The sequence below is a fragment of the Drosophila subobscura genome, chromosome U, assembly GCF_008121235.1.
Source record: "Drosophila subobscura isolate 14011-0131.10 chromosome U, UCBerk_Dsub_1.0, whole genome shotgun sequence".
Lineage (NCBI taxonomy): Eukaryota > Metazoa > Arthropoda > Insecta > Diptera > Drosophilidae > Drosophila > Drosophila subobscura.
This window is the reverse complement of record NC_048534.1, coordinates 10033533-10046196: the sequence shown is the minus strand read 5'-3', so window position 1 is coordinate 10046196 and position 12664 is coordinate 10033533. Positions and strand designations below refer to the sequence as shown.

At 43.6% G+C, this 12664-nt stretch overlaps 2 protein-coding genes across 6 annotated transcripts in view; one reads left to right on the top strand and one right to left on the bottom strand.

Moving 5' to 3' along the window:
- LOC117902542 (disintegrin and metalloproteinase domain-containing protein 10) overlaps nucleotides 1-5682 on the top strand; it is a 97251-nt gene extending 91569 nt beyond the window's left edge. The window contains exons 6-12 of one of the 5 annotated variants that reach the window (XR_004649411.1): nucleotides 1154-1300; nucleotides 1602-1762; nucleotides 1821-2055; nucleotides 2121-3167; nucleotides 3238-3769; nucleotides 3938-4406; nucleotides 4835-4961. Coding sequence is in view for 3 of the 5 variants with exons in the window: in XM_034813977.1 (XP_034669868.1) it covers nucleotides 1154-1300; nucleotides 1602-1762; nucleotides 1821-2055; nucleotides 2121-3167; nucleotides 3235-3769; nucleotides 4835-5043 (2334 nt within the window). In the remaining 2 variants the exon portion in view is untranslated. Of the gene's footprint in view, nucleotides 1-1153; nucleotides 1301-1601; nucleotides 1763-1820; nucleotides 2056-2120; nucleotides 3168-3234; nucleotides 3770-3937; nucleotides 4407-4834 lie in introns of all 5 variants that reach the window. The other 4 variants (XR_004649410.1, XM_034813978.1, XM_034813977.1 and 1 more) reach the window with 4 other exon arrangements.
- A 1483-nt stretch (nucleotides 5683-7165) lies between these two features.
- LOC117901756 (ras suppressor protein 1) lies at nucleotides 7166-8901 on the bottom strand. Its single transcript, XM_034812643.1, has 3 exons — nucleotides 8724-8901; nucleotides 7476-8097; nucleotides 7166-7413 (listed from the first exon to the last, which is right to left on the bottom strand). The coding sequence occupies exons 1-3, from the start codon at nucleotides 8857-8859 to the stop codon at nucleotides 7323-7325; spliced, it is 849 nt and encodes a 282-aa protein (XP_034668534.1). The 5' UTR covers nucleotides 8860-8901; the 3' UTR covers nucleotides 7166-7322.
- Nucleotides 8902-12664: the final 3763 nt, after the last annotated feature.

Here is a 12664-nt window from a genome sequence, read left to right as displayed (position 1 = left end):
CAAAAGAAAAACTCTTTTCCCCCATCCATCAGATTTTTGGTCGATAAATGTGAGGCACATTTCGCACCTATTTACCCAACGTATTTTTATGCTCCATAAATTCCCGTAAATCCTTTCTGTCGCGTCTCCGTTTCCTAGGCATTCGTGTTTGGGTTCAAGTATTTCCATGGAGCGCTTTGCCTGCTTTTGCGGCATCTGCAGAGCAATCATCCAATCAGCTGCTGACCTGCTTATACGTACGAGTTATGCGAGTGAAGCGTATGCAATCAACCGTTATAGCCCGCTCCATGCCGCTCTCTGTCTCTCTTTCTCTCTGCCATCCATCTCGGGCAATTCTTTCGCCGCACTTTTATGTTTACGCTCATTTTTTCGCATTGTTCGCTGCGGCTTGGAGGATGTCGACGTCAACATCCTCGTCACCAGAGTACCGTTTGTCTATGCCCCGCTCCCTTTAGCCTTAGCCTTAGCCTTAGCCGAGCGCCTCTTTCTCTCTCTCTCTCGCTTACTCTCTGTCTCTCTTGTGTGTGTTTATTTGCAATGAGTTTTGCATAATTCGCGCATTTGTTTCGCGCTCTCTCTCTCTCTGTCGCTCTGTCGCTCTCCATCATTCCCGTTCTTTCGCTTTTGTTTTTGTCTTTTGCGCCCCACGGCATTTTGATTTTTAAGCCAGAAATTGCCGTTAGCTGGGGAGCTGCCAGCTCCACCACTTTGGTTTCGGTTTTTAGAGCTGGAGCGTGCATAAAACCTTATAAACTTCAGCACAAATATTCGACGAGTTTAGCTGAATTTGCATTTTTATACAAATATATTTGAAGAGTGTTTGTTTGGCGAAGGATGAATGGAGGCTGCAGGATGCCTGCGGATTGGATGAGCCTCTCATTGAAAGGGCCGTGGAGTGGCTAGGACCGGAGTTAGGGCCGTTTGTTTGTCTATGCCGCTGTGGGGGGTCATAGGCGGGAGGTTTTGTTTACGCAAATGTCAAGCGCATTTCCGCTATCCATCGCATTGCGGTTTTCAGATTTTTATTACGCTCAATGCCAAGAGTTGCCTCCGTTTTACGTTAATTAAATCTGTCTACCTTTTGCTCACGCTGATTCTGTCTCTCACTGATTCCCTCTCTCTCTCTGTTTTCTCTTTCTGTTACTGTCAACAGCATGATCGCAGCCGAAAGTATGAGGTGGATGTGAAAACGCGCGAGGAAATCACATCGCTGATTGCACACCATGTGACGGCCGTTAATTACATTTACCGCAACACAAAGTTCGATGGACGTACGGAGCATCGGAACATACGCTTTGAGGTGAGTCCATCGTCCCGACACAGCACACAGCCGCGCACAGGACACAGTGACAGTGACGACACGACACACAGCAGCAGGCAAACAATGAGATAAGAACAAAGCGGGTCCGGGTCCGGCTCCGGGTCCTGCCACAAACTACTCCGAACCGCAACCGGACACTGGCCACTGGTTAAATGATGGGCGGACAGCTCTTTACCTGGCGTGTGCATAAATTAAAGCAAAGATTGATATTCCACATACCAAAGATCCGGCACTAATACACGGAATTTAATTACACATTCAATTGATTTACTTCACTCAGGTTCAACGCATTAAAATCGATGATGATTCCGCCTGCCGCAACTCGTACAATGGTCCACACAATGCCTTCTGCAATGAGCACATGGATGTGTCGAATTTTTTGAATCTACACTCGCTGGAGGATCACTCCGACTTCTGTCTGGCCTATGTCTTCACCTACAGGTGAGTAAAATAAACTGCAGATAGAATTTTCTTACTTATTTTCTTCTACTTTCTGCAGAGACTTCACCGGCGGCACTTTGGGCCTGGCCTGGGTGGCCAGCGCTTCGGGCGCCTCGGGCGGCATCTGTGAGAAGTACAAGACCTACACGGAGACGGTGGGTGGACAGTATCAGAGCACCAAGCGTTCCCTGAACACGGGCATCATCACATTCGTCAACTACAACAGTCGCGTGCCGCCCAAAGTGTCACAGCTGACGCTGGCCCACGAGATTGGACATAATTTTGGATCACCTGTAAGTGCAGCAAAAGCAGCTCCTAAACACACCCACTAAATGCATTTATCTCCTCCCTCCCACAGCACGACTACCCGCAGGAATGCCGTCCGGGTGGACTCAATGGCAACTTTATTATGTTCGCCAGCGCCACATCTGGGGATCGGCCGAACAACTCCAAGTTCTCGCCCTGCTCCATACGCAACATATCCAACGTGCTGGATGTGCTGGTGGGCAACACGAAGCGGGACTGCTTCAAGGCGTCGGAGGGCGCCTTCTGTGGCAACAAGATCGTGGAGTCGGGCGAGGAGTGCGACTGCGGCTTCAATGAGGAGGAGTGCAAGGACAAGTGCTGCTATCCGCGGCTGATCAGCGAGTACGATCAGTCGCTGAACTCCAGTGCCAAGGGCTGCACGCGGCGCGCCAAGACGGAGTGCTCGCCCTCGCAGGGTCCCTGCTGCCTGGCCAACTCGTGCACCTTTGTGCCGACGCGTTACCACCAGAAGTGCAAGGAGGAGACCGAGTGCAGCTGGTCGAGCACCTGCAACGGCACCACGGCGGAGTGCCCCGAGCCACGGCATCGGGATGACAAGACCATGTGCAACAATGGCACCGCCCTGTGCATTCGCGGCGAGTGCAGTGGCTCGCCCTGCCTGCTCTGGAACATGACCAAGTGCTTCCTCACCTCGTTCACGCTGCCGCACGCGGACAAGCGTAAGCTGTGCGACCTGGCCTGCCAGGACGGCAACGACACCTCCACCTGCCGCAGCACCAGCGAGTTTGCCGAGAAGTACAACATCCAGAAGGGCGGCATCAGCCTCCAGCCCGGCTCGCCCTGCGACAACTTCCAGGGCTACTGCGACGTCTTTCTCAAGTGTCGCGCCGTCGATGCGGATGGGCCGCTGGTGCGGCTGAAGAATCTCCTGCTGAATCGCGAGACCCTGCTCACGGTGGCCGAGTGGGTCACCGAGAACTGGTACTTGGTGGTGCTAATGGGCGTGGGCTTCATTGTGGTCATGGGCGCGTTCATCAAGTGCTGTGCCGTGCACACGCCCAGCTCCAATCCTAAGAAGCGTCGCGCTCGTCGCATCAGCGAAACGCTGCGGGCACCCATGAACACGCTGCGAAGAATGGTGAGTCGTCTGCTGGCATTTCTCGTATTTTTCTCACTTACTCATCGTGTTTTCGTTCAACCTTTAGCAGCGGCATCCGCATCAGCGCGGTGCCGGGCCACGGAGCATCCCACCGCCTGCCCACGAGGCCCAGCACTATCCCAGAGGAGGGGATGGGCGCGGCGGAGGTCGCCACGGAGGCTCTCGATCGCATCACCAGGCGCATCCGCATGACTGGGATCGCCATCAGGGCGGGCATTCCATCGTGCCGCTGCCCACTGGCGGCGGTCATGCCAGTCGCAGCTCCGCCGCGAATCAGGCGAGACGCAGCGATGGACGCGGCACGCGCTCCACGAGCAGCGGTAGGCCCGTCGTGGCGGCAGCAGCCGTAGCAGGAGCTGGCGATGGAGGAAGCCGAGCACATGGCGGGTATGGAGCTGAGCAGGCGATACCGGGTTCCATTGGTGGTGGTGTCCAGGCGGCCATTAGCAGCGGCGGTGTGGTGGCGCGGGCCCAGCTGCCGCTGCCATTGCCGCCAGTCAATGCACTGCAGCAGCAGCAACAACAACAACAGCAAGCACTCTCACCGCAACAGGCACAGCCAGCGTTCTATGCGCCGAAAGGTGCGTGTCCCCCCACCCGACAGAGAGCCCAGAGATCTTAGCTTTCCTGTAGAGATGTAGAGTCCCCTCCCCACTGTATCTCGCTCTGTTGCTCTTCATCCCGTTCTTCTTCCACCAAATTTAATTTGTCATTTTTCTTTTCGTTTGCGAAACGCTAAAATTACGCAGAATTACCACCACGCAATAAGTCCCGATCATCACGTACCAACAACACCACCACACCACAATCCACCTCGGCAGCAGCAGTGGCAGCCGGCACAGGGGCGGGTGCGGGTGCGGGTGCGGGGGCGGCCAGTAGCGGCAAGAGCAGTAAGGGCAGCAAGAGTGCCAAAGCCAAAGACACAAAGCAACACAGCGGCAGTCGCAGCAGCAGCAAAGAGAAGGCCGCCAAGCCAGTGCGGCGCAATATCGTTTATTAGCGCGGAAAGAGCTGAGCGGAGCACACGATCACACACATGGCCATAACCTGAAGACATACATTGAAAACCCCTAGAAAGACAAATCCCGAACCCAACGAATGCCCGCCCGTGCGCTTACTCAAACTGCCTTCCCCCCGTCATCGAAGTTGCTTCCCCACCACCACAAAAAAACACGATAAAGACCATAAATGATACAAACATTTTGACAGAAGCAATTGGTATGACATTTGTGTTATTTTCTTCCCCCGAATTTATTACGTTTGTCCCACACATTCCTGCCCCACTAATTGTTTTGTTGTTTGAACTTCTGTCCCTCAATCTCCTCGCATGTTTCCCTTTTTCGTGGATTGTCGCTGATTTTTGTAGTGTGTTTGATTTGTTTATTGTATTGTTGCTGTTTTGTTATTGCATGTGAATTGAAATAAACTAATATTTACTCAAGCATCTGCTACTAAACATATTCATAAGGTTTTTGGTTAATATTTTTCATTTAAATGAGGGAAAGATAATTTAATTTCCAAGGCCTTTTCATTCTTATTTTTTCTAACAATAAAAATCGAACTCTTTCTCACTAAAACCACTAATCCAAGCTATCCGAAATATCAGCTGAAAGCTAATTAATTGATGATCCCTTTTTATCCCATAGCCGTCGCGCCGCCGCTGCTACAAGTAAGCTTTAGTCGGCCAACATCGCTGCACGAACAGCAGCAGCAGCAGCATCAGCAGCTACAGCAGCAGCAGCAACTGGAGCCACAGCAACAGCAGCAGCAGCAGGCGTATGCCGATGCTTATGCGGCCTTGGGGCGTGGTCAGTACGAATCGACGACACGGGCAGCCAACAACAGCAAAGTTTGACAGCCAAAGGCGGCGGCAATGGAGCGGCACAAAAAGCCAAAGGCCAAGCGGCTAAAGCAGCAGCAGCAGCAGCAGCGACAGCAAATGCAACCAACACAGCCACAACAGCAACAAAAGCAAATACAACAGAAATCAAATGAACTCAAATTAAATGTAAATGTAATTTTTATGCTAATTATTTTTATTTAAAACGAATGTTACTGCGCGAGTGCGGCAGCAAGAACAAACAACAACAAAAAAACCATAAAGACAAATTTCATACGACAACAGAGACAAGCTAAAAATGAACGATATTTTTTATGAAATTAAATTAAATTAAATGAATATGAAATGAAATGCGTAAAAGCAGCATGAGAATTATGATTAATAATTGAAAACGGCAACAGGCATAATTTAATTGCAAACATAATATACATACACAAATTATGCCTCTGTACATATTTACTGTGCGTACATAAATATGTATTTACAAAGCAGCAGCCGCCACAAACAAAACGTATAGCAAATAAAAAACAATATTTAAATGTGCGAAGATGAACAAACATTCTACAAAAATGTCGGACAAACCTCTAAAGACAAGTCATGAATACAAAATTAATTAAACATTTAGAAATCACAACAATGTGTGTTTGTACAAACAAAAAAAGGGAAAAAAATCAAAGAAATTAAACATGGAAAACTGTTTGAATTAATTAAGCGACATCCACAAGAAAAGCGGAATCAGCAAAGCATTTAAATTGTATTTAACTGTAACGAAGGCTAACAGTTTAATTAAAGCCGTCAAAATTGCATTTGTAAACTAGCAAAGAACCACGAAAATCTACAACCACACAAGAAATACCAACGCATGTACATGGGGATTCCAAGGGAGATTCGTTTTTAATTTGTTGTTCAGTATGAAATGTGAACTCTTTTCATTGTCGCTTTAAACAAAAAAAAAACGCTAATTTTTATATTTCGTATATTTTGATTAACTTAGGTACAATTTTCTATTGTCAGTTTTGTTTAGTATTAGGTTAAAAGCTTTATGTTTTAGCAAGCTGGTAGCGAGCCCGCCACTGATTATGTTTAATGTTATATCTGACATGTATATGATATCTCCGCAAATCTAAATGTATTTCGAGAGTCACGTACTCGTACTCGTATGTGACTTGTTTTAGTACTCTTATCTTAGGTTACTAGTTTATGTTTTTTGTTTTTGTCTGAGTTTCGATTTGCATGCTCAATGTGTTAACAATGCAACTGCCAGAAGTCTCGTACGGATACGCCATCCAACGTGCCCGTGCTACTTCTCCAAGCCGATGGATCAAAGAGGTTCATTTCAATCATTATTTCGCTCGTGGAAGTTCAGTTTTTAAAGTATTTGTTCTAAATTATTCCGTTCAGTAATTCATTGCAGACATTTTAAAATATTTTAGAACTGTTCATATACTTGAGTTTTGTGTGAACAAAACGCGTGCTCTGTGTTAGCCTCATCTTCGATTCCTTACACAAACACCAACTTCAAACTCTTGTAAATATACTCTATGAAATATATATATAAATATATGGTAAATAAAAGATAAGTAAGCGAATAAATTAAAAATGAATTGCATATACATAAACCGCTAAGTAAGTTCACAAATTAATTAAATTAAATAAATTGATATATGGAATATGTATTCGATCAAATTTAAAATTTCAAATGCAAACAAACAAAAGGAAACTCAAAGCAAGCAAATGCTTTTGGTTTTTTCTCAAACAACATAGCAGACAAAGAACAAAAACAAAAAACATTTAACTATTAATTTAATTAAAATAAATATAAAGAATTAATTAATTGACTTTAAGTAAACTAATTAATTATGATTATGAAAAAAAGGCAAAGGAAACTTCTACAAAACAAAAGAATGAATGAATATGAGAATGATAATAAAAACACAAGAAAAAACTACTATTTTATAAAATAAAACTCATTGTGTATATAATTATGCATTTTCGGAGTTGATTCTAGAAATATTTGGGTACAAAAAAGGTGTACCTCCCACTGCCAAGATCGGATGACAATCAAATCAATTGTTCTGTTGGGATACAAAAATCCACCGCCCTTTGTGCATATGTTTGAAGGAAACGCATTTGAATGTACACTTTTTAAATCATTTTTAATATTAGTTAGCAAAATGTTGAAGGCACTCTGGGACAATAAGTTACAAATACTTAAAAATTAGTATACAAAAACGGTTTTGGTTAACAACGAACGAGGCGAACACATTTGAGTAGAGGGCAGAAGGCTCCACCAACTATGCGCGTATTCGAGAGGCCTTCTTGCTCTTGTCGGCCTTGGGTGGCGGTGGTCCACTGCGTCCGGCCTGCATGTGGCGATTGTAAATGCTGTGGAGAGGTCAGATTATAAGAGATGTTTATCTAGTGGCTATTTCGTGCGTTGTACTCACATTTTGTAGGTCTCCGTTTTGAGGTAATCAATCACGTGACTGATGCCCAACAAGTATTGCTCGGCAATGGGGTTGACCCAGGGATTCTCCTCCATTTTCATCACCGACTTGTTGCTCAACAGATCCAGCTGAGCCACCTCGGGCGGAAGTACCTGCAGCCTGTTGTTTTGGATGTGCAGCTCTCGCAGACGCGCCAACTCCCCAATCTCCCGCGGCAGCTCCAACAGGTCGTTGTCGCGCAGGCCAAGTATCTGCAGATTCTTCAGCTGGCCCAGCTCCCGCGGTATATACTCGAAGTCGTTGTCGCCCAGATACAGGGCGCGCAGCGTCTCCATGCCAAAGAAGTTGCCGGGCAGCACTTGCTCGCTCAGGTTATTGTACGACAGGTCGAGTACCTCCAGGACGGGAAAGGCGCCAAAGCCACGCGGCAGGTTCACCAGCCGATTAATGGACACATTCAGGATGCGCAGCTTTGGCATGGACGACAGCGACACTGGGAGCTCGGCCAGTTGGTTGTTCGACAGATTGAGAATCTCCAAGTTCAGCAGATTCGCAATTCCCGGACTGATCACACTAATTTTATTGTGCGACAGCGTCAGTCTGGTGATGTTAGACATGTTGACTGAAAGTAGAAATAAAGAAATAAAATAAATATTCATTTGAGTTTGAGCCACTGCAGCAAATTTTCTACTGGGTTAAACTGTATATGAAAGCGAACAGCTGTTTGCACGCAACAGGCACTGGTGCGATGTGCTAGAGCGAGACAGCTATAGACGCACGGGAGTTGTTTTCATTTAAACAAATATGACTTAAGAATCTTGCAAATAATGGTTAGATTAGATTATTTTCACATTTCAACGCACTTCCAATATTATTTTGTCTGAAAACCTCCTTTTGCCTTTGCAAATGCTGTGCATATGTACACAAAATATACATGTGTACATTTGCATGTACATACATATGTACATAGGGGCTGTGTGTACATAAATACGTACGTCATCGCAGAAAATAAATGCTGGGAAAACTACTTTGAGGAATATTCAGTATTCTGTTTTTCCTTAAGTGCGATTCCCTCATCAATGCAGACATTTGTACTGACAAAAGGTTGCAAATGGATTATGTACTCCTCATTTATTTCTACTTTATTCCTACAGCTGGGGCGAGGCCGAGTTTTGCGTGGGAGTTTCTTCTTGTTTCTTTCGGATGCCTGCTTAAAACTCTACTTAAACAGGTAAATGTTGTACTTACACAGTCCGGGAAGCTCCTCGAAGGAGGTGAGACCCTTCTCCACCAGGTCCAGTTCCCGGTTTTGGGTTTCCCTGGCTTCATCCAATACTTTCTTTGCTTTCGACATCTTCGCGTTCACAGGCAGACATTGACTCATTTTGTTATTGCTGCTGCTGTTGTTCTATGTTTTCGAAAGGATGCCAGACTGTTGGAAAAAGATAGACAAATTACACTACTCAATAAAGTTGAAACTAAAAGAGGAAGCGCTTCTTTTTTTTAACATAACATTACACTTATGAAGTCTTTTTGAGAACATTCCATCTTCATCTTGCCATCTGGTAAAATGTAAGCTTTCAATCCAAATAAATATCATTTTTTTGAGGCTATTTGCCTACGGTAAAATACGTAAGTAGGTTTGATATTAAACGAAAGTGGGGATGAAATAATGTAAGAGAAATATCCCTCGTACGGGAGAGAAAATTCCCTACGGAAAAGATAGAAATTCCTCGAGGGACATTTAAAAAACATGCGATGCCAGACTGTTGGAAAAAGATAGAATGGCTTTATTTATTATATTAATTTTCGTAAAAATGCCATTTTCGAAGATATAAATCACAAAATCTAGCTATGAATTTATACAATTCAGTGTGGCCCATTTTAGACAGTTAATGTCAGCATAGTAAGTTAGTTTAGTATTGAAACTCGAAAACTGTTCACATACCCAATGTCTTTCCAACTGTGTTTGTGCAAGTGCTGCTCCAACTGTGGTAACTGCAATTTTCGCTTGCATATGTTTTTCCGCGAGCTGTTTTTCAGCAGTTTTCCATCACTTTCATATACAAATAATGCACTTGACCTAGTTTATGACGAAAAAACTTAGTTTCACTCAAAAAATATTTAGCTTTTCACTTGTGACAACTTCGATTTGTTTGATTATATGATTTTCCGCGTTACAAATTGGGGCAAAGTGGCTTTATTCTAATGTGTTTCGTAGCGTGCCGTTCTAAGAATCTAAACACAAAAATAGCCAAGATGCAGAATGAGTTTGTACGTCGCGTCGTGCGATCTCTCGGGTAACTAAAGACTCGAAATCTCCCACAGCGTCAACGAGATCGATCGCTGTGAATGTGGATATGCTGGGAATGTGGTATGGATGGATGTGACTGGTCGGCTGGCTCTCTGCGCTGGCATGGGGGCTGGTTTTGCCTTTTCTGATTGTCGCAACTGTCGATAAAAACAAAAGCAGCAAAACGAAAGCCTCTGCCGGCACAAAACTTGATATGCTTGATGTTTGCTTTTGTTTATTTTGTATTTTATAAAAAATATATATATTCGAGGGAAGATCACTGCGATGGAAACCCGTTTGAGATGAGAACGCGGATTTGTATACCCGGCACCTCGAATAGTTATTGATACAAACTTATATTAGTTTTGAGATGAGAAGAGTGAGAAGATCGAGGATGAGTCATTGCTGGTGATCCCTACACCAATTCCCTGATATGCATCAAACCTCCATCCAACAGAAGACCAAGGGCAAGCTAGACTTTGTGGTCCCCAGTCGGCTTAATCATGACCTTGTGGTACTTTCATACATACATACATATGTATGTACATATGTACATACATACTTTCATGCATACTTACATAAGCGTCTTCTACTCGGGCAGCGATCGGTTTTCAATCGGAAAGTAAGAGCGAGCATCGGTATTATTAAGTAGTTAGTGATCCGGGATGGTACCTCGTTCACGAGAAGGCGTGGCTCAGCCTGATCGGCACACAAGGAAAGGAAACAACAAAAAACAAAACTGGCCTGTTGTTGTTGTCAACAAATTTGTAAAATTGTTGTTGTTGTTATAGAAAAAGGTTTTTTAATTATTATTGTCAAATTGTTGTACATTATGCAACAACAACATTTGGAATTTCTTCACTCAAATAGCTGAAAATGGCCCAAACAATTTCAAACCGAGTATCAGGCGAACAGAAATCAGCAGAAGGTTGCTGGTTTATATTTCACTATGTCAAAAGCTCGCTGCTTTGACACGGCAACTTTTGATTTTTGACAAACGCTTGTCGCCATGAAACGGTGGTATATCGAAAGGTTTCATTAGGGAATAGGACCACAAAAAGGAAAGCTCATCGACGGACGGAATCGACAGTTTTAATGCTGCTAAAATTGTAATTTCCCTTAACGGGTATGCACTAACCGCAACATTTATTCACCTTTTACAAACTCTTGTCTAACAATAGAAAAATGCTTTAACTATTTCACGCCTTTTAACCATTTTGTTCATACCACTGAAAATATATTGGATATGCCTAATGGCCGGCCATGAAAGTATTTTCAGTGAAACCCAAAGCCGCCAATGCGATGGTTCTTAAATGTATCCTTGTTGTCACTCTAATGCTGACTTTAGTCACTCTAAATTGCGATTCCATTAAATGGGACTCGCCCGTTACAAGTAATAACTAAAGAATTGGCCGAATCATCATTGCAAGTGGGAATACATTTTTCAATTGTAGTTTGCCATGTGATAGGACAATGCCTAAGCGAAGAAGTCTATTGCTATGGACGCAAGGTGGAAGATAAAGCATGTGGAAAATCATCTCGGTGCTGCCTACGTAAATTTGTACCAAAGTCAAAACCAATTTATTCGATTTAGTAAGCAAAATACATATGAACATTTATGAATAAAATGAACGCTCTATAGAAACTAATTCGTTATCAAGTACATAATGTGCAGAATATAAGATTTGGCATTCAAATTCAAGCGAGACGAATTCGATGGAAAGAAACTTCATTATAGCATTCGGCCACGATCTGTTTAATTGATTGGAAACGCAATTAACTACAATATTTTTTATACATTAAAAGGTAAGGTTCTTATACCTATTTGAGGAGAGACAGCGCAGTGGGTGACTCGAAAATGTTGCTGAAATATTTGCTGTGTGTAGCACTGTCCTTTACCTTGGTTTATAAGGATGAAAATAAGAATAAACGTATTTATCTGGCAAAAGTCGCCTCTGTAACGCTAACGCGTAAGTTGCCATTAAGACAGTACAGTAATCAGTACAGAAGTATTCTAAATTATTAAAATCGAACAGGTCTTTGTCAAGCCCTACGCAAAGGAAGGTGTAAAAATATACACGGAAAATGCTGTGGAAATAAGTATCAAGTTCCAGAACGCCAAATGCCATCAGTTTGCGGTGTCAGGCCGAGAGCTCAATATAAGAGAATTGAGGGCCTAGATGCGGCCTATTTCAAATGATTTGGAATGGAAGAAATGGAAGATAAAGTATGCGGAAAATCATCACGTTGCTGCCTACGTAAATTTGTACCAATTGCAAAACCAATTTATTCGATTTAATAACCAAAATACCAATAGGAATAAAATATAAAATTATTGTGTCAAAATTACAATGTGCAGAACACAGGTTAGGAAGGTTTTGCACTACTTAAGAAATTCAAGCGAGAAGAATTCGATGAAGAAAAACTTGATTATAGCATTCGGCCACGATCAATATATCTGTGTAGCCTGTATAATTGATTGGAAACGCAGTTTAGAACCTTATTTGTAGTACATTTAAAAGTAAGGTTCTAATTTTATTTGAGGAGAGATAGCCCAGTGGGTGACGACAAAATGTTGTTGAAATATTTCGTGTATTTAGTACTGACCTTTACCTTTGTTTTTGCTGATGATGCTAAGAATAGACGCATTTACCAGGCAAAAGTGGCCTCTGCAACATTATCGGGTAAGTTGCAAAAGGCTCATCTTTACAGATGAATTATAAATGTTTAAATCGAACAGGTCCTTGCCAAGCATCGCGCAAGGGAAGGTGTAAGAATATACACGGAAAGTGCAGTGGGCATAAATATCAAGTTCCAGAATGTCAAATGCCATCAGTTTGCTGTGTCAAGGCGAGAGCTCAATTTAAGAGAATTGAGGGCCTAGATCCGGCCTATT

What these genes read in the sequence shown, in the direction of transcription:
- LOC117901756 (XM_034812643.1), bottom strand. Translation starts at nt 8,859, where the DNA reads ATGAGTCAATGTCTGCCTGTGAACGCGAAGATGTCGAAAGCAAAGAAA. An exon ending in CGAGGAGCTTCCCGGACTGT is followed by an intron (nt 8,098 to 8,723) that starts GTAAGTACAACA and finishes TTCTACTTTCAG; the next exon opens with TCAACATGTCTAACATCACC. An exon ending in AAAACGGAGACCTACAAAAT is followed by an intron (nt 7,414 to 7,475) that starts GTGAGTACAACG and finishes ACCTCTCCACAG; the next exon opens with CATTTACAATCGCCACATGC.